The following is a 24,743-nucleotide window of genomic DNA, read 5'->3' as shown; positions in this document are numbered from 1 at the left end:
CTTAAGAGAAACAAAACAAATCAACCCCTAGAGATCTGGAGATTAAAAGGTCTATGTAAGAACTGAATAGTGGTATTATTTTTACCTCCATCAGCTGCAAGCCTGCAGTTTTCTGAGGAAACCTCAGAAATGGTGAATCAGCAAATTGTGTGTAGAGAAAAGTTAGCTACCCTGAATCCACTTTTTTCAGCTCTTCTCTAGTTCAGTGCTGCCGACTCTTGCAGCTCCATCAGAGTCCCCTGATACTTTGTGCTCTGCCTAAAACCCTTCCTACCAGATATAAGCCTTTGACTGAGAATCTCTGCTTTTTTGGGATTTTTCCAAGGTACTTTTCTGTCTCCCATTGTGATGGAGGAATGTTTGCAAATGTAACCAGTCATGGCCTAAAGGTTCAGAAAATAACCCCAGTCAGAATACAAAACAGTCTTTGGGGGATTCTAAGTCAGAATCAGTTGGAGATTCAGATATTTACTATGAATGTTCTGATCTTGAATGTTTTCTGAGTGCATCCTTTTCGGTATAATACAAAGACTGGTATAATAGAATTCTATGTTATCAGGTTTTTAAGCTCTATTCCAGCTAATGCTGAAGTTGGTAAAATTCAGGGTGATAGAAGTGATCCAAGGGTTTGTACCTATATGAAAATCAGGGTGTAAATACATTATTAAAGTTCTGAAAAGAGTGAAAATACTGAAAGCATTTGTTAAAATGTTGAGATGGTCACTGTTGTGCCTTGTTAATGTGCTGCTTCAAGTATAGTGAGTTTGCTGTCTATGGCATCTCTTGTCTATGCTCTTAAATAATCTGTGCACATTGAAAAATGGGCCTTGCTCCTTAGCCTCCCATGAAAAACAATGTATCAGTCACTCCAGGTGGGAATTCCTGGCACCTTTTTTTTAGTTCCATCTCCACAGGTGAGATGTAGAAAGTTTCCACACTGTGGCTGTGGCTTTGTCTTTTGTAGCCTTTCTGCTTTATCCTTGCCAGTTCCATGTGGGTGGGCATGGAGCCCTCGCCTGGCATGCCGCATCCAGTTCTGGGCTTCTCATTTCAAGAGGGACGTGGAGCTCCTCGGGCAGGTGCGGTGGAGGGCTACAGAGTTGATCAGGGGACTGGAGGGTCTCTCTTAGGAGGAAAGGTTGAGGGAGCTGGGCCTGTTCCACCTCAAGAAGAGATGACTGAGAGGGGATCTTAGCAGTGTCTGTGTGTTTGAAGGGAGGTTGGAACAGGTAGTTTTTGGTGGTGCCCAGCAATGCACCACCAAAGTAGCAACGGGCAGAAACTGATACACAGCAGTCCCACCTGAATATGAGGAACTGTGCAAGTAACTGAGCACCGGCACAGGTTGCCCAGTGAGGTTGTGGAGTCTCTCTCACTGGAGATATTCCAGAGCCATCTGGATGCAATCCTGTACACTGTGCTCTGGAGTGACCCTGCTTGAGCTGGGAGGTTGACCCACCGTGGTCCCTCCCAACGTGACCCACTCTGTGATTCTGTGACCTGACCACCACCAGCTGGGGGTCTGGGTGGGCGCAGAGCCATCCCCTCAGGCGTGGGGACACGCAGCCATTGCCCCGGGAGCTGCCCCCGACACGCTCCGGCGGTGCCTCGGTGCTCCCGGGAACTGCATTTCCCAGCCCGCCCCGCTCCGCTCCGCTCCGCCCGCCCGTGAGCGCCGGGCAGAGGTAAACAAAGTGCTGCGAGGCGGCGGGCGGGGCGGCGGCCGGAGGGGCCGGTCCCGCCGCGGGGCTGCCGGGCCGAGGGGGCCGGGGCTGGGATCCTGGCAGGGCCCGGCGCGGGGGCGCGTCGGGGCTGGCCGCGGGGGCAGCGCTCGGCCGGGCGCTGGGGACGGGGCTGGGGCAGGAATAAGCGCTCGCCGCTCCCCGGCGGGAGCATCCCGGAGCGGGTCCTTGCTCCGGCATTTCCTCGCGTGTTCCCTTGCCGCCCCTCGCCCTCTCAGGAGAGCCGCCCTCGGGACGGTGTGACGAGGCCCGGGCACTGGGCAGAGACGGCGATCCCCGGCGCCTCACCACCGCAGCCGCCCCCCTGTCCAGCGGGGAAGCCGGGAGCGTGGGGGCGGAGGGCGGCCCGGGGCTGCGGAGCCCCCCGGCCATGGAGCAGGTCCAGATGATCAACATCCAGCGGCTGCTGGAAGCGGCCGAGTATCTGGAGCGAAGGGAGAGAGGTAATCGGGGGAGGATGGGTGCCCTCTGTGAGGGGAACGGGTCTGGGGTCAGATCCCCACCGAGGGCGGAGAGTGACCCCGGAGAACGGATCAGAGCCAGTGTTTACTGGCGGGGTGGTGGTAAATCCCCAGCAGTGAGGGTTGGATGAAGGATAGGGCTGATGAGTCCTCCTGAAGGTGGTGGGTGAGGTGGAATGTTTTTGCAGAGTGGGGGAGATTGACGTGGATGTGGTTTCTGGGAGGAAAAGGGGATATTGGTGTGAAAGTTTTCCACTGGGCAGGAGGGATGATGATGGGTGGCTCTGGCTCAGCAGAGACGTCAGTGGCACAGTGAAATACATCTGTTTGCCTGGTTCAGATAGGTTGGGCAGGAGGAGAGATATGAGGCACTCTCTGGACTGTCATGGGTTTTTTTTTATATTTTCAATGTTTGAGTGGTGGTGACCTTCGTCCAGGGTTGGCAGAGACTTTATACTTCCCTTCCTCCCTTTTCTCCAACCGCAGTCCACTTCCCTGTGAATATATCCTCAGTCATTTCCCTGAGCCATTGTGGTTAAGGGCCTCCCCAGCTACGCCAGTGGGTTAGTGGTGAGGCCTGCCTGCTGAGTTCTTTACTTTTTTCTCTCTCTTTTTTTTTTTTTTTTTTTTTTTGTTTGTTGTTGGTTTTTGTTTTTAATGCCTTGCCTGTTGATTCTCTTGCAGAGTGTGAACACGGCTATGCCTCAACCTTCCCCTCAGTTCCAAGCCCTGGACTACAAGACCCAAAACCCCCGCGGAGGCTGAGCCGGGCACGGAAATACAGCGGCAGTGGCAGCATTGCCAGTATTGCCACCAGGTACGAGGTGGGCAGCACAGCTCAGGGGGCAGGGCAGGCTGGGCGTCAAAGCTGCAGAAGAAAGTTGGAGGCAGTGGAGAGAAACTTGCTCTCTTGGAAAAATGGGAAGAGTCTGAACAGCTAGAGGGATTCAGAGCTGGAGCACACAAGGGCAGTGTCCATTCTGGATCCATAGCACTGGAAGTAGCGGGGACACAGGGGAGCTGGATCTGAAGTGGCACTGCCAGCTGACACCATGCCAAGTCTCAGATGCTGCAGAGGGAAGGGGAATAGGGAGATCTGTTCATAAGGTTTAAGGAGGAGGTAGGCAATAGCTATTCCCATTGTATACAGCTGATGTCTTTCCAACCCAGAAATCACTGCTTTTAAGGGATAGTGCATGTGCAGCCTGGGTGCTTTGGGATTGTAATGACAGGCATGATTTGAAGCAAGGAAATGTTTTGAAATGGATCCCCTACCAAATGGGAGAGAGGGAGATGACTGACTGTAATGTACAACATGTTAAAAATTCAGTTCAGGAAAACAAAGCTGTGTTTCAGTCTGCCTTTCAGGGCAGTGGGATTTCCCAGCTTTTGATAGCTTGGTAATTGTAGAACTCCATGTTTTTGACACCTTTCTTATTATACAATGGTACGTTTGTTGGTTTTTTAAATCTAGAAGAGACAACAGGATTAAGCCTATTGCCTGGTGCTGTGGTTGCATCTGCCTCTTCCCTCTCATTCCTGTTCTTTTTATTTTTGTTTGCTACCTTCTGTATATTTGTTGAGACCTTCTGAGATACAGAAACTTTAGAAACATAAAGTATGCCTTTGAAAAGGCATTTGCAAGCTTGCTTTTACTGCAGCAAGGCCTGTGCAATCCATAAAATGGTGGCAGGTGGCTCAGGTGATTAAGACTTTCTTAAGGCCATTGGGAAGGATCTGTAAAGGCCTAAGAGAAAGGTGCCTTTGCAGTGATTCTGCTTTGGCAGCATTTGATAATAGAGGTTGTTTGAAGCAACGTTAGGACACCTTGCTGTGGGGAAGTTCTCTTCATCAGGATCAGCATATCTTGAGCTCGTTGTATGCTCAATGTTTGTATTTGCTTCCCTACTTCATCCAGCCTCTCCTAATTTGAGGGCAGTTGTAGCTCTTTACTGTTTATTATGAGCCAAAGCCCCCAGTCCTGCAATTTTGTGTTGAAAAATGATGGCAAATGCTGAATTGAGGTCGGTATTTTTCTCTCTACGTTTCCCACTTACTATTTTTCCATCCCACACCTCTTTGTCTCAAAGGCCTTTGTCATGGCAACCTGCCCTTCTCCAGAGGAGGGCTGGAAGCACATCCCCCTCAGGAACTCCTTAGCACTGAATCCAGCAGCCTGTAGGCTGGAGAGGGATGCAGAGCACTCCCAGTCCCTGGGGCCAGGGTGCTCAGCAGGCCCTGCCAGCACACTGCTCCAGGCACAGCTCTCCTGGGGCAGCTTTGGTGCTGACACCAGCCCGCTGGGCCCTGAGCCTGACAGGCAGAATATGTTCCTGTGGGGGGAAAGGCAACAGAGAAGCAGAAGAGGTACTTTCTAGTCTTACTTAAACCTTCTTTATACAAGGAATAGTGAGGGCACATTGAATCTTAAGAGTGTGAGAGCATTGTTATCCAGAGCATTTCCTCCTGTGGGTGTTTCAGCCTCAGGGAGTGACCAGTGTCAGGTCTGCTCCAGGCAGAGACCAGAGTGGGTCTTCTGGGGAGCTCAGACCTTACATGCACAGTTGGAAATGGAAGTTTCTTTTAGCACAAGTCGTAGCAGCTTGCACTTGCTGTAGGAGATGGCAGGCCTTCCAGATGGCTGAAGTGCTGGGAAGTGACAACTGTGAAGTTTAGGGTGCCTCCAAATTCACTGCAGTGTCTTTTGTGTGATGCTGAGTATAGCATCAGCCTTGTTTAAGGAAGGCTCTGTATCATCTCTTCCTGTTAAAATCAAAGGGGCAATTCAGTAAGTTCTGTCTGGTGGAGTTGGAATGGACTTTGAATTAAATATCAAATCCTTGATGAAGAACAAAACTTACATTTCATGTGTGGACAAGAGATTTTCTTAGATTGCTTTTGTCTCAAAATGTTTCATTAGTGTAGAGGAATTATGCATTTAGATCTTATGCAGATCTTGTAATAAAACAGCCTCCTGTAAAAATATCTCTCAAGCAACCTTGGGAAAGCAACAATGTTTTCCTTTTTTTTTATTTTTTATTAATACACTTTTACAAATTCTTTTACAAATTGGCACGTGTACATTTTGGATGGTCTTTATTGAACCAAATAATCCATGATTTTGTGATACAGTGTATTCACGAAGCCTGGTTGCTTATTTGATTAATATTTTAATTCCAAGTATTTCCCTTCAGCATTTGCAGCCCAGACATGACAGCTATTTCTTCCCAACAGGCTCTGTGCTGTCATTGCACAAACATACAGAAAGTTCTGAGGAGCAGACAGCCCAGTTCTGGATGGCAATGTGGTGGAGGAATTTTTATTCTTACAGAACTATGGTAGTCTCACAGTCTCAGCAAAATAATTCTTTTCTACCCCAAATAGATAAGTGGGAGAACATTGCTTTATAATTTCTAATTCATGTGATGCAATTGTACAGAAGGATGTTGTGGCTCAGGTTCTCTTTTCCTTTGCTTGTCTCTGTTGTGCTGCAGAGGGTTTCCCTCTGCAGTCATTTTCTACATGAATGTGCAGTGTTTCATGCAGATATTTGAAAGACCTAGTGAGTTTGAGTTAAATCATGAATGTGTTTAAAAATACAGTTTTATTTTAGTCGGGGATATTTTGGTATGGGAAATTATCCACCTGCAGAAAATAAGTGGAGAATCACAGTCATTGTTACCTTGTGTTTATAATAGACAAGGGAAACTTTTTTTTTTTAAACAAATCCTACTTAACACATAGATAAAAGCAAAAACCCAAGCAAATTAAAAACCCAGGTTAGCCAACATGTGTTACATTTGAATTGAATATTGCCTCCTTAAATTTGATCTTGACAAAATTATCTTCTGGTTTTTGGAATGGGATGAAAAATGAACAGAGGTTTGTTACAGCGTGTAGTATTACTTATTTAATGTTACTTTCTTCAGAAGATGTTTCTGGGGCAGAACCTGAGTTCTAAAACATTGCAAGAGAAGTGAGGTGGTCTGTGCTGGGAGTGCAGTTCTGTGGGTACATTAACTTGTACTCAATGTCACTGGAAATTGCTGTCATGGACCCTCCATGTGCAGTTCTAATAGACCCAATTATTTGAAAGGTTCATTATAGTTAGTTAGGATTAGCCTGGCTTGATATTTGTACATTTTGGAAAATAATTGAGAAGACTTTTTAATCAATTAAATCATTGTGTCAGCAGGAAATAAAATAAACAGTAGGGTTGTTAAATTATTTTTCCCCCAATAATACCATCAATTTAATGAAGTTAAGATTTATAACGAAATCTGAATTTACATTACAATATTAGATTGTCATTTGTGTTTTGTTTTTATTTAGGCTCTCAGGCACGTAGAAAGCCTGTTGTTTTTTGGTGTAATCCTGGGGAAATACCAAGCATCCTCCCAGCAGCACTGGGAGCCTTAGCTCTCCCAGGAGGCCCATGTTGTTAAGGGCTCTCAAATAATCTATTGCTCAGTTCCATGGGGGAGGGTTTGATCTCTGTCCAGTTTCTTTTTCGTTTCATTTTCCTCTCTTCCCATTATCCTCCCTTGTGTCTGGCGCTGCTTCCCAAGGGCCTTTCAGACACCTACAGTCTGGTAGCAGGTTGCTTGCAGAGCTTGGAGGCAGCAGCTGTGATGAGTATGGTAAGGCATTTTGGGCATGTTATCTTGGAAATCTGGGTGTCTGGGTTTCTTTGCCCTTCTGACTGTTCTCCTGGTGCAGCTCCTCATTTTCTCTGTTGTTACACTCTCATCTACCCATATGAAACTGTTTTCCCACTTCTAAATCTCGTCACTTGGTTTTGTGCTGAATCTTCTCTGTAGACCTTCACTCTCATATCCTTTGAAACTCTCTCTTAAGGGTTGATATGGGGACTGTACTGCTGAAACCTTCAGGTATCCTTGGCTTTAAGCTTGGTTTACTCACAGTGTCCCAGAGCAAGGGCTGTGGGGTGGGTGTGTAGCTGTGCATTAGGTACACTGTGTGCCTTAGGTGATGGCTTAATGTAGCACAGGTTCAGAAGCTCAAAAGGTGTGGCTGCAGGTGAATCTACAAGTCAGCCTTGGGTGTCTGGTACACAAGAAATCTGACTTACTGCAGCAGAAGTGCTGTGCAGCTGTACCTCACTGTACAGGGGAGGAATAGAGGGGTTGGTGAACATTTCACAGTTTTAATATATTATATCTTTTCTGTCAAAGAAGGTTTCCACCCTCCTCCCCTCACATTGTGCTGCTGACTGAGTACCTGGCAATCTTCAGTCCTTCCTAGAGCCTCTGGAGTTAGGACAGTCCTGTAATTATGATTTTATTGGGAGGGAGGGTGTGCAGGTGGCTGAGTAGTTTGCCTGTCTTTTGTAAGGAATTCCTGAAAGAGCAAATTGCTGTGTCAACTCTTGTTGATCTATTTTTCTGCACAAAGCCCCTACCCCTATCGTCATGTCCCAGAGACCTAGTTCCTGAGACCTTCTGTCCACAGCTTTCCTGCTTCCTAGGCTCTATAGTTGTTACTTGTTTCTGGATGATACTTTGTTTATTTGCGTGTGAGTTTTTTGGGTTATTTTTTAATCCTCTTGCACTGGATCACACCTCACTCCACAGCTAGTGGGAGTTGAGTTTTGACTCGCTGTGTGTAGGTGGGTTAGAATCTGGCCCTTGTGTAATATGGGGGGGATAGAGGCTGCTTTCTGCCTCAAGCCTTGTAGTGAAGCTCTATTCATGGCTCAGGACCTGGCTTTGCTTCACAGAGTACAAATCCACACGTGTAAAACAGAGAATGTGTGAGATCTGCTGTGCTATGTTTTGAGTTATGCTTCATTTTGATTATGTACAAGCAGTGTGATTAGTATCTGGAATCTTCATCTTGCTGTTGAAACCTTGTCTGGACTTACTTGGAGACAGGATCTTGCCTTCCGGTAGAGGGTATACCTGAATATGCTGGTTAATTTTTCAAGAAAGGGAAGCTGAACAAAGCTGAGTTGTCAAGGATTGCTTTTCTCTTAGAGATATTGAGGGACACTGGCCAGCAATACTGAGTACAGTAAGATAATGTGCATGACTTCCTTTTGAGAAAGCATAATGACAGTATAAATGTTGGGCTGGGAAGCTGGATTGGTGGTCCATGCACAAGAGGCAAATCACCCCATATTCAAATCCCACTGTCTTTGTAAGTTTGTACCTGCATACAGGTGCTCAGAGAAGTCTGGCAGGTAGGACTGTACTGAACTCTGTTCAGCCTCAGCACATCCCCTCTGCCCATTTGATGTAATTTGCCCCTGTGCAATCTGCAAGTATAGATAAGCAACTCCCAGTTATGCTGGAGTTTCTGAACCTGCCAGCACTGCATTGTGTGAGATCCTGACATGATGTGGAAAACAAAAAAGTACCCCATGTAGGTGACTTTTTGTATACAGTGTTTTCTGAGTGGTGCTTGGCTTTGCAGTACAGCTGACAGGTTACCAGAGAAAGCACAGAAAGTGGGGTGAACCCAGCAAAAGGCATGAGAAGCATAAACCCCACTCCCTGGTGAGGAATGAGGCCTCCAAAAGTGCAAGAGCTGATGTAGCAATTTCCATGGGGTAACCCACTGTGTTCCTCTTTGTCACCCTGTTTATTTTATAAGCCTCCAAGGAAGAAGATCCTGCAGAGCTGCAGTTCCTGTTTTCCTTTGTGTATTAGCAATATAGGGGTATCTGGGCGGCAGGGAGTCTATGCAGAAACCCACAATTCTAGGCTCAATTTATACTTTGTACTTTCAGTAGTTGTAAAATGTAATTTGTGTTCTCTTTAGACTAACCAAGTTGTGCAAAGAGGCCTTTGTGTAAACTAGAAGTAGGCCCAGTTGTTGATGTTATCTGCAACTGAGCTGTAATTCTCTGCTGCAGCATCTGTCTGCTGTGAAGTGTCACTGTATGTGGCTGAAGGCTCATGATCCCTTTGTCCTCCCGGACATGGGGGAATCCTCTGCAGGAGTGTGCTGTTTTACAGCAGTGGGAGTCAGTCAGGGCTCATGCTGTTTGTGTTGCAGCACTGCCCAGTTAGAGCTGTGCTGCAGCTGCCGTGGGCTGATTTGCATCACTGATCACAGTGCTGTTGTGATGACAGGAAACTTCACATTTTGGTTCTTATGTTCTCTGGGTCTTTTGAAATGTGAAGCTTGTTAGTCCCAGCCCCTAGAGAAATTTGGTGTCCTGGGATGGTGGGGAGGATATTTGGGCCAAATCTGGTCAACTGTTCCTGCAATTCTCTTGTTTTCTCTTTCCATTGTATTCACTGTACAGGCAATTCTCTGGTTTAAGTCGTATTTCTTCTTTGTCAGTTGTTTTGGTTTTCTTCCCATCTCAGCACATTTGTACCCTTTTTATATCTTCTCTGTGTAATGCTTCATCCACAGTACATGCAGGGATTTATCCTTCATGGTTTTGTTTAACCTGACCTGGTGCTGTGCTCGGCAGTGAATTGGTTGTCACCTGTAGTGTTGTTTCCATCTGTTCTCCTGTTTATAGGTAAGACTGACTTTTTCCTTTCCTGCTCCTGATGGAGCTTTCAAATCCATTTCTATTTCTGACCCAAACAGACTGGTCAATGTCCTGCTGCTGAGTTAATTGTCTTGCTTGTTGGAGTTCCTGCTGTTCATCATCTCCTGATCCCTCCTGACAAACTTCTGCCCAAATTCAAAGACTGGCTGCTATTTGTTCTCCTCCTGAGAGTGTTGGCTCTTACTCCCTACCTTCTTTGAACCAACAAAGATAGGATTTGTTTTTGTTGACTTATTTTGGGCTCTCTTGATCAGAGGCTGTGGGTCTCTGGGGCTGTGCACTTGGCTGGCCTTTGCCTGGATCTCTTCTCTATGAGACACTGCCTTGTTGCAGCTCAGAGAGAACAGGCCTGCTTTTTCCATCTTGCTGGATATATTCCCATCTCTCTTTTCTGTGTTCCTTACTGTACTTTCAGTCCTTTCATTCTCTGATATGAAAGTGATTTCACTTCAGTTCTGTTGCTTTATGAATCCAGTTTGAAGTAGCCTTAGATGATTTCCAATATTATCTTAATTACTTGTTTATGCTTTGCTGCTTGCTCTGTGACAAGCAGGCATGTGGACTGAGAGCAATTCTTCTGCCTCAGTTTTGATTAAAGCTCCTCTCCATAAAATAGTCGATTATTTTCTGAAAGCTTCTCATTTATCTCCTACCATCTGTTACACCATCAAGAAGGGAGAAGTTGTGAGAAAGGACAGAAAACATTGGGATTGCTGTTGGGGCTGCTGCTCCAGTGGTCATTGCCCAGGTGCCTGGGCAACACTAAAGCAGCATATAGGCATGGTAAGCTAACATAGCACCACTTCTGATTTGCCTTTAACAGTGAGGCTACAAAGTGCAGCAGTTCATGAACTGCTTTACAAGCAGCCTGGCCACCTGGGAGCTGTGGGAGGTAGCCACCTTGCAGCCTTCATGTTAGTTGGTGCTGCTTGTGAGCCAGAACTGTAAGAATGGAAGAAATTGAAGCTCTTCTGTTTTTCTCAGCCTTTCTTTTCCATGGATCTCCCAAATGCTGAATGAGTGTGTCCCTATTGACAGAATACAGTTGGAGACATAAGGGCATCTGGATTCTCTTCCTGATTTTCTTACAGCCCGTGGAGTCTTTGTGCCTCAGTTTCCCTAGTTCAGCAAGCAGCTAACAGTATTGTCAATGTATTTTCCTCTTTTAAAGTATATTTCCCCCTGCCTTCATCTCCAGGCACAGTATTGCAGCAGTATGGTTGTAACATGAGAGATAACTAACAAGCCTAAATAGAAGTGAAGGAAGCCTGGCCTGGCCCAGAGCCATACAAATGCCATCAGTTTCTTTTCAAACAAAGTGCAGTTCAGTCAGGTGGTGTTTACACAAAAAGCCTCACTTTCCCCAGTGCATCTGAAGGCAGTTTCTTGAGGGCAGAAGATGTGTGTTTGCAGAGAAGTACATGTTCCCCAAACAGACTGCTGCACTGCAGAGGACATTGCCTAGGCTATTTCTGGAAATGACCATCTTCCTCAAAAGGGTAATGTTATGTGTGGGAAGAAGCATGTTATAGGGGAAGGGCCTGGCATGCTGGGCCCTTGGATCATTTCCTGAGTCTGCTGCCGAAAGGCTGCATGATCTGGGCACGTCAGATGACCTACATGGGTCCTGCCATCTGCACATTATATGGTTCCCACCATCTGTATGTTGAGGTAATGCACACACTTTTCTAATCCTGTTTTCTGGAAACAGTATAGATGTTTTGGAGCTTGTAACTGTTTGAAAGAAGATGAGACTTAATCTCCTAAATTTTCTAGATAGATTTGAAAATTGCCTTCTGTGTCTTTATTCTTTTTCTGTGAACCACTGCAGTGCAGGTACCAGCAACTGGGATACTGGTTCTGATTTGGCCTTGGAAGGGGCCAAGTCCTTGACCATGTAGTGAGACATATCCTACTGGAAATCAGCAAGACAGGGACCACATAAAAAGTATTTGTATTTTTCTGTCCTCATTCTTTGTCATGCTCTTCCTTGTTCATGGGAGAGCTTGGAAGTGAATGGTAACATTTTTCTTCAGCAGGTCATAAAATACACGGTTTTGTCAATATATTAAAAAAAGACAAGAATCTTTTTATAAGAAGCTCAAACTCCCTTGCATCATGGATCACAGACAGGAGTCTTGCCTTGGTGAAGGCAAAAATATTCTTTTTCCTGACATGTGAGAATCTACCTGAATTGTCCGAGTTCTAAATTTTTACAGAAGATGTTGTCTGCTGTATGTCCAAGAGGGATGGACTAGGGTTTCTCTACTGAAATGGCTAAGGCACTTCACCAAATGAACATACATCAGCCTTTGTCTCTGATCTGTGTGTACCAGCCTCTTTTGACGTGGTTAACTGTAGGCTGGGAAAAAAAGGAAGTGGTTTCTGTAGGACTTTTGCTCACTTGTGGCAGAAGGCAAATGGAGCAATGAATACCACTTTGGAGAACTTGCTTCACTCTTGGCTGCTGTCAGCTGCCCGGTGTCCAGTCAGCAAGCCCCTTTCAGGCCAGCTGGTTATGGGAGACCCCAAACTGTCTATTCCTCACACTGGTCTTTTCCAAGGTACAAACCTGGGATCTGGACTGTGGAAGTGCTGGTGGTACACAGCCAGAGGGGGCACCAGCAGGGCTTGTGTTTAGAACATGCAAAGTGGCCCAGAAAACGAGGTCCTTGGGGGTCTTCATGGAAGTGTTCACAGGGACATGGAAGATGCAGTTCTGTTTTCTCTGTTTCTTAGCTTCCAGTTTGGAAAGTGAGGATGCATGACAATAAATGTGCTTGTGAACTGCCCAGCCACTGCTCTCGGTGAGCCTGTCAAAAAGCCTGTAAGGAAAGCACCAGTTCTGTATTCAGAGCAGGGCTTGGCTTGAGGCCACGCATTGAACAATGAAGAGAAAACAAAATATTGAATAGCTGCTTGTTCAGCAAACCCAGTTCCTCTTGGCCGTACAGGGCCCTGCATGAGGACAGTTTTCCTCTTGCATTTGGGGCTAGGATCAGCATGTAGGGTCTCAGGTGGTGCAGGAAAAAGCCCACACCAGCACACTTGCTCCCAGCCTGCATAGTAGGGAGCGAAGCCAGCTGGGGACTTCTTTGCTGGCCCCAGACTGCAGCACTGAATGCAAACAACATTCCTGCTGTTATGTCGCCTGGCTTGGAAAACCTTTCCCTGCAGAGTGCCACCTTGTGCTGCTTATTAGGATGTCAGTCTGGTTTGGGGGAGCTCAGCTCTGGAACTGGGATACACTCGTGGTGCTCAGCAAGGAGGAGCTGTCTTCCTGCTCTTTTCTCCTGTGTGCTGAAAAAGCAGAACATGCAGCAACAGAACAATGTTGCTTCCCCAGCTGAGGGTTATGTCTGATATGTCTGTTGGTTGAGTTTTATTAGTAAATTAATACTGCTTTGTTATTGGCTCCCATTTTAGATTGTTCTCTGGCACTTTGTACAGTGATGTTTGAGAGTCAGGATAGCCCACTTGGCAGACAGTGGGCAAGACATTAAGGCTGGTTTTGGTTTGGGTTGTTGTTGATTGTGGGCTTTTTTCTCATTTTCCCACTTACACTTCACAATGGTTATGTGATTTTTTTGGGGGTATTTGACCAAAGAGTCAGATGGCATGAGTGTTCATGTTAGCTGTCTCTGGGATGCCTGAGAACACCTACCTTATCCTGGGGTTCAGGGAACCCAAATTAAGTACCCTGCTCTGCCACAGGTTTCCTGTGTGACCTTGGGAAAATTATTTCTAATTTCTGTGTGGTGGTGTTGTCCCCCTGCATAAAAAGTATTATGGAAGACTTAATTTTGAAATGTTGCAAACAGAAATAATGGTTATGGGGAGCAGGTACCAAATTGAGAGAGGCTGTGTAAATACTGTAGGTGACTTTGAATATATGTACTCCTTGAAGGGAAGTATGCAGTATACTTTTAAAAGTTGTTTTGACTGAGTCTTGCAGGAGACTTTCCCAATACTGTGTAGAAACACAGGGGTAGGTGACTTTCTACAGTTGTGAACCACGTGGAAGAGCTCTCTTCTGCTCTTTGAGCTGAAAAAAGACTGTGGGGCCATTTCTCCTTTTGCAAAGATGAACAAACATGAACAGATGCCAGTACGGCTGCGTTCCCTTCTCTGTTGGAGATGGAGAATTTGAACTTTGGAAAGGGTCTGGCTTGATCCTGGGAAAACAGCTTTGATCAGAGCCTTAGGAGGAATCTGATACTGTGTCCGTCTAAGAGCGACAGAAAAACTAGCCAGAGTTTGGGGCCAGGTTAATCTGGTGCATCTCCACTGACGTCTGTGAGAAGGTGAAACAGTCTGTTCCACCCCCTCACCTCACCTCCTCATGGAGAAGAATTTACTCTGCACCTCAAGGCCAGACAGTGTAGGGGATTTTTGAGGTAGTAATGCTTATGATAATTTTTGTCTCTGGTATTGCTTGGAAGGAAACATTTTGTTAGATTTGCTGATATGCAAGGCTGAGGTGATGTTCTTGTTAGACTTGAGGCTGCTACTTGCAAAGGACATAAGGATGGCAGCAGAAGGACTCTGGCTGTGCCGTCTTCTGTTCAGCTGCATTTTGCTTCTCCTTGCTGTAGGAGCTCATGGCAGTGTTGAGTACAATAAGTTGCTATGTTCCCAAGGCTCCCCTGCAGCTCTATGAGGGCCAAACTTCTGGGCCTCCCAGAGGTGAGGAGGATTCACAACTCCCTTAGAAAGAGCTCTTGAGCATATCTGGGCAGGAAGAGTTAACTCTTGTGCAGCCTTCATTTGTCTTGCCATTGGGCTGGAAGCTTGACATGCTGCTGGTGCTGAAGGTTCTTTGTGGGCTTCCCAGGCTGGCTTCTGCCCTGGCTTCATAGGTTACTATGGTGTTGATCCACTTGGGACCCTGGCAAAACACTGGAGTTCTTCAGCCAGTACGTTCTGTTTTGTAGACACAGATGGATTTAAAATGTAAAAAAGCTGTTGACCACCCTTCTTTTCCATGATTTTGTTTTGTCATTTTTGAGGAAGAACTTGCATAAAAGAGAGCAGTAATGTATTCCACTGGTTTCAGAAGGATTGGTTATTCTTGGCTTGGGGAAGGGAAGAAGGCATTTCCTGCAGAGGAATTTAGTGGCCCAGTGAATGGGTCAGCAGAGCCAGAAGGTGGAAAGGGTCTGTAAAATGAAGAAGAATGAGTTTGTATATGGTGTGATGATGCATAAGCGGGAGAAGTAGCTGAACCTGAGTGAAGTAAGACAGAAAGCAGTTGGCCTGGTCTGCAGATGAATGTTCTTGTTTTGCTAAACACGATTCTGTACCCTAATTTTCACAAGCTGGTGGGATATTTCTTTAATTATTAAACTCTTGATAAAGCTGAATAGGATAAGTGAATTTGGAGGAGAAGCACTGGGTCTTGTGCAGGCATTAAGGATGTACTGGAAGAGGCCCCTTACTTAAGGCCTGCAGCACCTCTGAGACAGCAGTATATCTGTTGTGGTGCAGATGGAGTTCTTGGAGTCTTGGACTCCTCTGGAGCCAGGAGCTGATGCCAAATACAGGCAGGAAGATGACCAGGTTCAAGAGAGATGACAGGATCGTTGGGTCTGAATGCCACCTGTGTATTGCGTAGGACAGGGGCTCTTGAGGACTGTGTTTTTCTCAGTAGAAAATAGTTACCTCACTGAGAACCCAAACCAAAATGCAGATGTTCTGCAAATGCATGTATTGGCCCAGTTATCAATAATAAATGTGTAAACCAGAAAGGTCAGCTGTGTTTAATGTCATGTGGCAGCTTTGTGATTTTAGTTACAGTAAAAATTCCAATGACAAATGAATTCAATGCTCTTTAGAGCTTGTTCCTTTCTGCTGCAGTTAATTGTGTTGCCTTACCTGTGCTTGAGCAAAGTTGGGCTGCTTCTGCCATGGTAGAAGAAATTTTATTTAAATAAGGAAAAATGGGGTAAAGTGGCAAATTATTTGCAGATTCTCATTTACTCAGGGACTTCAGTGTAGCTTAATGCTTCGGCAACACCTTGTTACTGTGTTGGATGGCGAGGTTGCAGGCTATATCACTGTAACTGGCACAAAAAGGTTGTTGCATTTAACCTTAAATTAGAATGACTGACAATTTCTGCTTCCCTCTTTCTTCCTATTCTGTATGCAGTTTCAGGTATGTGGGGTAAATTGGGATAACTTGAGTTTGTCGTCTTTCAACTTTTTGTTGCGTAGACAGGGACTGCTTTGCTATTTTTGTTGTTGTTTGCTTGTCTCCTTTATCTTAAGCTTCTGAAACTCATTCTTGGTCTTTTTCCAAGCTGTTTTCAAAATGTAGTGAGCAGGATCCTCCTCCTTAATAACATTTCTTCAGTTTTTAGGAGTAGTTATCAGTTTGGGTGTTTCAAATTGACTGTTAAAGAATGACTGCTATAGAAACCTGACTTTTAAATGAGGACCCTGCAGACGGTTTGTGCTGGAGCTACTTTTAAATTGCAGCAGACGTTTTGAGCAGTGCCAGTACATGTGTTTGGTCTTTTCTTTTCCCCTCTGAATGTGTCCATACCTGCCTGGCTCTGGTTTCAGCTTTGCAGGTTCTGCTTGCCCTGTCCACCTGACAGCAGGAGTGTGAATTCCCCTGGTTTGTGGTCCATGCTCAACAGCAGTGTCCTTGTTTCACGGGGTGACACAGGCTGTGGCTGCTGTCAGCAGCAGCCCAGCGGTGTCCCACTGAGCACACTGGTTACTTGCTGCTGTACAACCAGAGTGTTCCCTGGGTTTTGGCAAGTTTTCAGCTGTGGTGTTCATCCTGTACCCATCAAAAAGCTGGTGATGGTGCACCAGGATGAGGCCTTGATTTCAGTCTGCTGATAGTCTCTAAGTTCTCAGTTGATGATAAGACCAGCTCACTTAGAGATCCAGTTACATTTTCTTCTGTTTACCTATTTACCTATTTAAGGCACTTCTTTTTCTGAGTTGTATCAGTAGAGGCTCCTCCACTTTTTTCCACTTCACTGACAGCACTGTCCTTGTTTAACTCCAAATAAATCTTAGTGACACGTGCAGCCCAAAGATGAGGGCTAAAAACTAATCTCTAGATTAGGAGCTATAGAAAATGAAATGAGTAGTGAACAGAAGAGAGAGGGTTTTTTCCCTTTATGTGTTGTCCAAGCAAAAGAAAACTGTCACAGAAAATTTGAGTTAGTGAATAGTGATAGTGAGGAGCAGTGCTGGACTTTTTTCCTGAATTCAGGTGAAATAAAGAATTAAAACTTTTCCAGATGGTCCTCAGTGAGATTAAGCAAAACATAGGCAGGTAAGAGAAGAAGCCTCCCTGTAGGATTGATTCAATACTGCTGAGATTCTTTCGTTTGCATTCAGCTTCAGTGGGAAGGTGTTGGGGGTTGCTTTTTTTTCCTTGCCACAGACATGGTTAAAAGTCACAGTGAATATTTCCTGACTTGGTGAAAAGCCTATGACCTCTCTCAGTTGCCTTGTTCATCAGAAGGCAGATAGGTAATAAAGAGTCTCCTGTGTGAGAGGAGTAAGGAGAACCTGCTGTTTTAATTTTGTTCACAGCAGTGGGCCAAACTTTGTTCTTTCAGTGCTGGCCTTGGTAATTGGCTCGATATAATATAGGAATTCAAGCCATTGCATATCTTTGGCCTTATAACTGCTAATGTCACAGCCAAGAAGAGTGCAGTCTCCTGCAGGAGCATACAGTAAAAAAGAACAATAAGCATGTTTCAAACTACATACAGGCCGTGGTTCTAAAGGGCCTCAGCTCAGTCCTGATAGGCTCATTTGTCTCCAAGTTGCCTGGACAAATGGATTTTGCTGGTTTAGACTCAAGAGGTGGAGGGTGGGGTGTGGGTTTGATTTGGGAAATTTTCTGGACTAAATATTATGTTATGATAAACATAATGGACTAAATATTATGTTTCTGATTCCCGGGAACCAGAATTCACTACTTTAGGGAGGGAATTCAGGAATTTTCTCAACATGAAGAGTTTGACTATAGTGTGCATTGCTTTTAGGGTATCCCATGTCCTGCTGAGCAGGGTGGCTTGCACAGGTATATGCTAACATTTTGTTTTTCCTCTGCTCTCAGCCATGGTCAGCTAAGGCTCATTTACCTTGTTTTTTGCAGACATCCACAGTTTATTCATCATTCTCAATGCAGTTCTAACACCTGTTAGGCACTCCTCTTTCCTTTTTTTGGAGAAGCATTTAATTATGATAGGGTTTCCCTTGAAGCACATCCTCCATTCAGTTCCCTAATTGTAGAATTCTCTGTGGGATTCTCCAGATGGGGGATAGAGGATAATCTTCTCAGAGCTCCGGAAGAAATGTGATGCCAAATTAGAGAAAATAGATCCTTTTTATTAAGCTCTTGGGTTCTTTTTACTCTTATTTTAAGATGACCTTCTGTTAAAGAGAAATGTTGGACAAATGGCTATCCTTTTAAATAATCCTCAACAACCTTACCTGGGTTAGATTAGAAATTCTGAATGGATTTAAACTTTTTTTTGCCACTCATTCTATCATCACAGAGGCAAAGAGAATGAACTTGCCTGTTTCCCTTTTGTTTCTAGTTGGTTTCATTTTCAAGCTGCAAGACTCTAAATTAAGGAATACTGTCAGTGTTCGTGGTGTGGTGGGCAGGTATAAAGACAAAGCCCCCTCCTTTGTCAAGTGTCACAGTGTCACTTTATGGGTCACTTCACTGCATGCTGGTGTTGTGGCAGTGCTGTTCCCATCCCCAAGGGGTTTGCAGGCATCCTAAATGTGCTACGCAGTGCCAATGATATTTGAAAACACGGCAGTACTGGCCATCCCATTTTGTGCCCAAATGCTGGCCATGTCTGTGTCTGCTAAATTGGCTCAATCTGGCATGTGAGGGCTGAAGGGCTCCAGGGGCTGTCCCTACAACCTCCCTTCTGCTGGAAGGAAGGTTCCCATGTATTTGATGCACAGATTAATTCTCTGTGAGCTCCTGCATTAGAAGATGATACCAATATTTTTATAGTGTGAATGAAGAAATTAAAGCACAAAGAAACAACTTCAGTCCTGTACTGAGTTGGTGGCAGTGCCAGGAGTCTGGAAGTGACAGACTCTGGTCCCTTGTTCTAATCATTGCCTCTCTTTGGGATTTTGTGTGCATTTAAGTCTCTAGGGAACATTTTCTTTAGCAGTAAGGGTACCAGCATTTGCACTGGAGGGAAGGAACATCTTGTCAGCAAGGAGGATGAGACTATACATTTTTATGTACGTAGTTGGTTGGCTTTGCAGTGTGATGTGCCAGTGGGGATGTGTATGGTTTGCAGCAGTTGAACTTTGGTGCCCAGAGGTCAAAGGTGGCTAATCCAAATTTGTTTTTTTTTTTCCAGGTCTACGCACAACGAACTAGAAAAGAACCGGTAAGTAGCTAATGAGTTGAATTCTAAAAAATGTAGACCTGGTAAGTGTAATGTGCTTTGACCTTACTGTCCATGCATGTACTGTTTGATCAGCTTAGACAGCTGTGAGTGACCACACTGCATCATGTAGTTTTAAAAGTTTGGGGGAAGACACAAAGATCTGAAAAAGAAGCTTTGTTTTCAGTTGGGTTTTTTCTCTCTCTCTCTGAAAAGGCAAGAAGTGACCCAGTTTTGTGACTAATCTGTATGCAGAGTAAATACTGTTCTTCTCCTGACACAGTGAAATCTGATTGGGGCACTTTCCATACATGAGGTTGCTACGGGATCAGGTTTCTTGGGCGCTGGGTACTATGTGTTACCGTGAAGCGAAGGGCAGAGCCCTGTGCTCTGCACCCTCTCCCCCCACCCCTGCACTGGGCTGTGACAGTCTCTATAGCACAGAAGAAAATACCATTGTCCAGAGGCTTGGAGCTCTGGCTACCTGCACTCCTGCAGAGACTTTTCTAACCTGTTCTAGGATTGCGCCTGTTTATCCTTGAATCTGATGTTTTAGCAAGCCCTGCAGTTTTGTTACTTGGCTGGCTCTTCTATATGACTCAACCCTTTTGTAACAGGAGTTAAAGTAAGATAAATACCATTGAGACAAGGGGAGCTAGTTCACACACAGATCAGATTATCACCTTCCATTCAGGATGCTATAGTTAAGGTTGTGTCAGGGTTTCCATTATAAACTTATCTTGGCTCTTCTGCTGGATTTTAGGGGGGCTGAGGGTGGGTGTCTGTTTTTTGTGGCTGCTGTAACAAAGGCGGTGCTTTGGCCAGCTGCTCCTATGAAGAAACCCCCAGGGTGGGAAGGAAAGCTGAGTCTAAATAGGTTGATTGCCTCCTCTTCTCTCTCAACAGCCATCATTTAACAAGGGATGGGAGGACTGTGAGGATGTTCAAAGACACACAGAGGCTTTGAGCCATGTGTGTATTTTTATTCAGACAAGATCTTCCCATGTGGCTTCAAGGGAATTGGAGCCGAGTACCTCATGTTGGTCTTGTTTCCCTGTCTAGTTAAGTGTACGCAGAAGTCCATTGGGGAGGTCTTCTTAGTAATAAAAAAAAGCCCCCATTTTCCCCCACATCTGCCTCCCCCTAGGAGCAGCCATGCTGGGAAGCAGCTTGGCCTTTGCATGGTCTGGGTGTTTTCTTCCAGCCTGTGCTTCTACCTCCTGATATTTTTGAGTATCTACAGAGTTGCCATGGTCTTATCTCTCCGGGTTGGTGCAGGGAGGGTTTTTTATTTGGGTTATGTTGCTCCCTGAGCTTCAGCCTCTCCAGTCCCAGGTTGAGCTGTGTTGAGGGGTGTTGGCTCCTGGGTTTTCCAGTGCTCTCTCCAGTTCTATTTACCAGTGAGGGAAAGAAAATGCAGTCCTTGGGTCTGACCCAGAACTGAAGGTGCTTTTTTTTCTCCATGACAACAGTAAACCGTCACTAATCTTCAATGTGCTTATTTGCATATCTAATTATTGCTGCAAATGCTGCTTTTACTCAGTACAGCTTTAGAGCAGAGCTGTCTCTATCTTTCCCTCTACCATCCTGGTCCTATCACATTGGCCAAGTTTGCATGGATATGTGATCATCTTCTTCTAGCCTGAGGGCAGGCAGCAAAACTTCAATTTCTGTGTGGGTGGGATCCTAGCAGCCAGTGTTACAAACTTACTGTCCAGCTAAGGACTCCTGTGGACTGATGGGGTTGGGATGTGCTGGGTAACAGTTGTCTGAGTTGAGGAAGTTTCTGCCTTGATTCCCTGTCTTTAACTGAGGACAGTTATATTATCTGAGGTGGGGATACATAAGGATTGACTATTGACTAGCATGTCAAGAAGTGTTACTTGTGAGAGGAACGTTATTACTTCAGCTTCCCCTTATGCCTCCTTTTCCTGAATATTGACAAGATGTTTGCTGCAGAATTAGTCCTTCCATTTTCAGTTGGTGTAATATCTCTTTCTTCCTCTCCTTTTGTCTGTTATTCTCCTTAGTCCCCACCTGCTCCAGGCTGAAGATTCCTAACCATCAGCCTTCTCAGCAAGGTCTTTCCTCCAGGGCTTCCCATTCTGGGGCACTGTATTCCAGGTCTGTCTCAGACATGGTTTTACAAGCCTTTGGTTTTCATCCTTCTGAGAAGGGTACACGTTTGATCATATTGGGTGCTCTGTACAGGCAGATTCCTGTATCTGGGAACTTAGGTCAGGAGTCCAGTGTTCCTGGTTTGGGATTGTCTGTCCCTTGATGCAGATGCTGTGGCTTGATCAGCTACTCACATCTGCAAACCCAGCTAGATGCTGCGGTGCCTTTGCTATGTTTGCAGTGTTCATTACCAGTGATTTGGGCAGCGAGTTGCATACTGGAAGCATTTATTTTCAAACTCCACAGCAGTGTTTTCTGAGTGAGGGGGATTGTTTCTTGTGTTCCTCAGCTCCATGTTTTATTTGCTGTGTTGTTAAGTTTGTCAGTGTCTCCAGACTTAACTGTTGCAAATATAAAAGCCCTGATACTAATGGCTTTGTGGCTGACAGGTGCTCATTTTCCCTATTATTTGAGATTATTCCTTCTGAATCTCACTGTTATCTCTATTATTGACACACACTATAATTTTCAAAATTGTCCACTATTAGGTCTCTGACTCTGTTTTTTTCTCTTCTTGTCTGTGAACAGCAGTCTTCTTATGTTCGGTTAAATTTTGGTTTAACCCATTCAACAATTACACAGAGTTTGTTTCAAGCAGTAGCAAGAGAATATTAGTCAAACAAAATGCTCTTCTCCTTTTTGAATATGTGATTTAACTGGGATCGCAGAGCTGGTGGTGTTTTAATGTGTACCCCTTTAATGTAGAAAACCCCCTAAAATGTATTTTAAAATATTAAAGCAATTTTTAAAGGTCTACTGCTTGAAAATATGTCACTCCAGAACACTCCATTGGTTCTGTTAAGGAGCTGTTTGATTTGGTACCAAACATTAGCTGCAATATTTAAATGACTCCTCTTCTGGCTTTGATTTGGGTTTTTTTATTTGAAAAGATTGCAGTGACATTTATATAAGGGACTTCGTTTGTTGTAAAAGATTAAAGTTAATTTATACATATTATCTGTCATTAATCCTCACGCTGAAAAAATTTATTTAATGGGTATGTGTTTCAGTTTATCTCTGCTCAGGATGAGTCATAGCTTGCATTTAAACAAGAAACCAACATTCTTCTCATCTGCTGCAATATGTAACTAAAATGAAATATTTTAGTCCTTTAACACGCCTACCAAAAAACCTGATGTGTAAGCAACACTTCATCGTTTTCTGAAAGAAAACAAGATAAAGCGTGTGACTGAAAGATGAAGTTTGCAAGTGTAATATTTTCTCCAAAAGGATAACAACTGAAATTCAGGCTAAAGGTAAATGTTGTGTGTTGTACAGATAGTGGTGTTAGCTGTTGTCTGTGAACATTTAGACACATGGCAGTGTTAGGAGGATGTGGTCAGTGTGGTATTAAGGGAAGACACACAGCTCTGAGGTGACATCCTGCTGCTCTGTGAAGTGGCAGTTCTGGTAGACCAATACAGCGGTGATGTCTATCAGAAAAGTTACATCTCCTGACAGAACGAGTTTTGTAATGCTTTTGATCAAATTTAAAAAATAAAAACCACCAGCATTTTTCTGTAGATCATACATTGTTCTATTAGGTTTTGATGATGATTGCTTTGTAATACAGCAGAAGGAAGGAAAACAAAGCTAAGTAATTCAGTAAAGAATGAGTTATGAGAGCATATTTTTCTTATGGTAACAATAATCCAGTTCAAACAAAAGATAGACCAAGGAGGTAAAGAGACCTTGAGATCACTGAAAATAGAATTTTCTGAAGATCTTGCAGAATTTGTGGCTTTGCAGAAGTACATAATTTAGAAAGAAAAAAGAAAAAGTCGAAAGGAGACAAACATCTAAACCAAGTTGCTAAAAGTTTGTTTCGTGTAAAAGCACAGAGTGAAGTGATGTAACATCCTTTCTCTCTGATATCTTTTAAGATGATCAGAAGCAAAGAAGACAAACACATAGTAAGGATCAAGTATTGTGGTTTTTAGCCTGACTCTTACCAGAATTCCCCATCTTGTGGTTCCTCACCCATTCTTTCTTTGACGTGAGAGACTGTTTTTTGCAGTGGTTCTCCAGGGTGGTTTCTCACCCAGAGCTGACTGTTGTGCTCAGGTGCCTATCTGAGGCAGTGGGTAAGATAAACAAAAAGCCCTGCTGAAAGTTGAGGAGAGAACAATGACCTGGGTCAGCTTGCACTGAAACATGGGGGCCTTCTGAGGCTCTGCAGCATTTGCACCATTTGGTTCTGTTTCTTTAGAATAAGGGCTTTGAGTGTGTCTTAGGAAAAGCTTTTAAGGTAGGGCTTTTAAGTAGTGCAGACAAGCTGTCTAGGCTGGGAAAGATAGAAGGAAGGAAAATGAAAGTATGGTGAATCCTTGCTACTCTGAATAGACAAGGATGATTGTGCTTTTGTAGTGCTATATATACTTGCCAAGGCAATCTGATCAGTGTTTGTCTTGAACCAACTAATCAATGTGGTGTTGAGTTCAGTGCTATTTATCAGGAGAGCTGGAACAAGAAACAAATCCAGTAAATTTCATTTGTTCTCTGGAGTGGGCTTTGTTTTCATGCTAACTTCATGTAGCAAACGTTGACAGTACATATTGTTTTCCTCATTAATAAAACTTGGAACCTGTGATGTTCCTTGCAGCAGTCAAACCATATCCAACACAGCTGAGCATGCATCTTTCTTTGACACATCCAAAGGTCATAGCATGCACTGATCCAACTTGCTCCTTGTGGGAACTGTAGCTAAACTCTCCTGTCTCCAAGGCCAGTGTGGAACAAGAGCTGGAGGTAGTTAGCTGTCTTCAGCTCTGTTGTTTGGATGACAGATGCCTCTGTTTTCAGCTGGGACTAACAATTTTCAACAGAGCTGCAGCATGTTTCTCTGTTTTAGGAGATCTGGATAACTTATTATACTGCTGTTCCTGTTTTTGCTTAACCTGGAGAGGGTGAAGCTGGTGGTTTTTGGAGTAAAGCTATCAGAGAGCTGTTCTTTCTGGGTACATTCAGGCTCAGCCAGCATTATTTAGTGTCAGCCTGCCTTTTGCTGTTTCTTTGCATTGCTCTGAGAACTCGCCAGTCACTGGTGTAACACTGGGGAAGGATGACCACCACACTTGCTCATGCAAAGTGCCTCTTTGGGCAGAAGCAGCATTTTGATTCAGTTACAACTGAAAGTCTGCAAAGGCTTTGTTTCACACTGGCTGGGTTTCTGAACATTCTGAACTCTGAGTACAGCTGCTGCAAAGGGACAGTTAGTCTCCATGCCAAGATTTGAAGGAAACAAAATGATCCACATTTCACTTAAAGTCCTTTAGTACTGCTCATATAGGAATTTCTAGTTTCAATATGATTTATTTTTTATTCAAAGAGATGCAGTGAAGAATGTATGCATGCCTATCATCCTTTCTGCTCCCAGATCTCTGCACCTCCCTTAGGAATCCAATAGCTCTTGGAGAAAGAAGAGGAAAAAGAACAA

At 44.5% G+C, this 24,743-nt stretch overlaps 1 protein-coding gene across 2 annotated transcripts in view; it reads left to right on the top strand.

Annotated features, from left to right (window-relative positions):
• Positions 1 to 24,743, top strand: part of MXI1 (MAX interactor 1, dimerization protein) — a 55,774-nt gene that overhangs the window by 7,966 nt on the left and 23,065 nt on the right. The window contains exons 1-3 of one of the 2 annotated variants that reach the window (XM_053949168.1): positions 1,844 to 2,185; positions 2,888 to 3,020; positions 19,103 to 19,132. In XM_053949168.1, coding sequence (XP_053805143.1) covers positions 2,113 to 2,185; positions 2,888 to 3,020; positions 19,103 to 19,132 — 236 coding nt within the window. In that variant the 5' untranslated portion in view covers positions 1,844 to 2,112. Of the gene's footprint in view, positions 1 to 1,843; positions 2,186 to 2,887; positions 3,021 to 19,102; positions 19,133 to 24,743 lie in introns of those variants that run through there. The other variant, XM_053949166.1, reaches the window with a different exon arrangement.

Source organism: Vidua chalybeata, chromosome 8, assembly GCF_026979565.1.
Source record: "Vidua chalybeata isolate OUT-0048 chromosome 8, bVidCha1 merged haplotype, whole genome shotgun sequence".
Classification (NCBI taxonomy): domain Eukaryota; kingdom Metazoa; phylum Chordata; class Aves; order Passeriformes; family Viduidae; genus Vidua; species Vidua chalybeata.
This window is presented reverse-complemented; position numbering and strand designations above follow the sequence as displayed.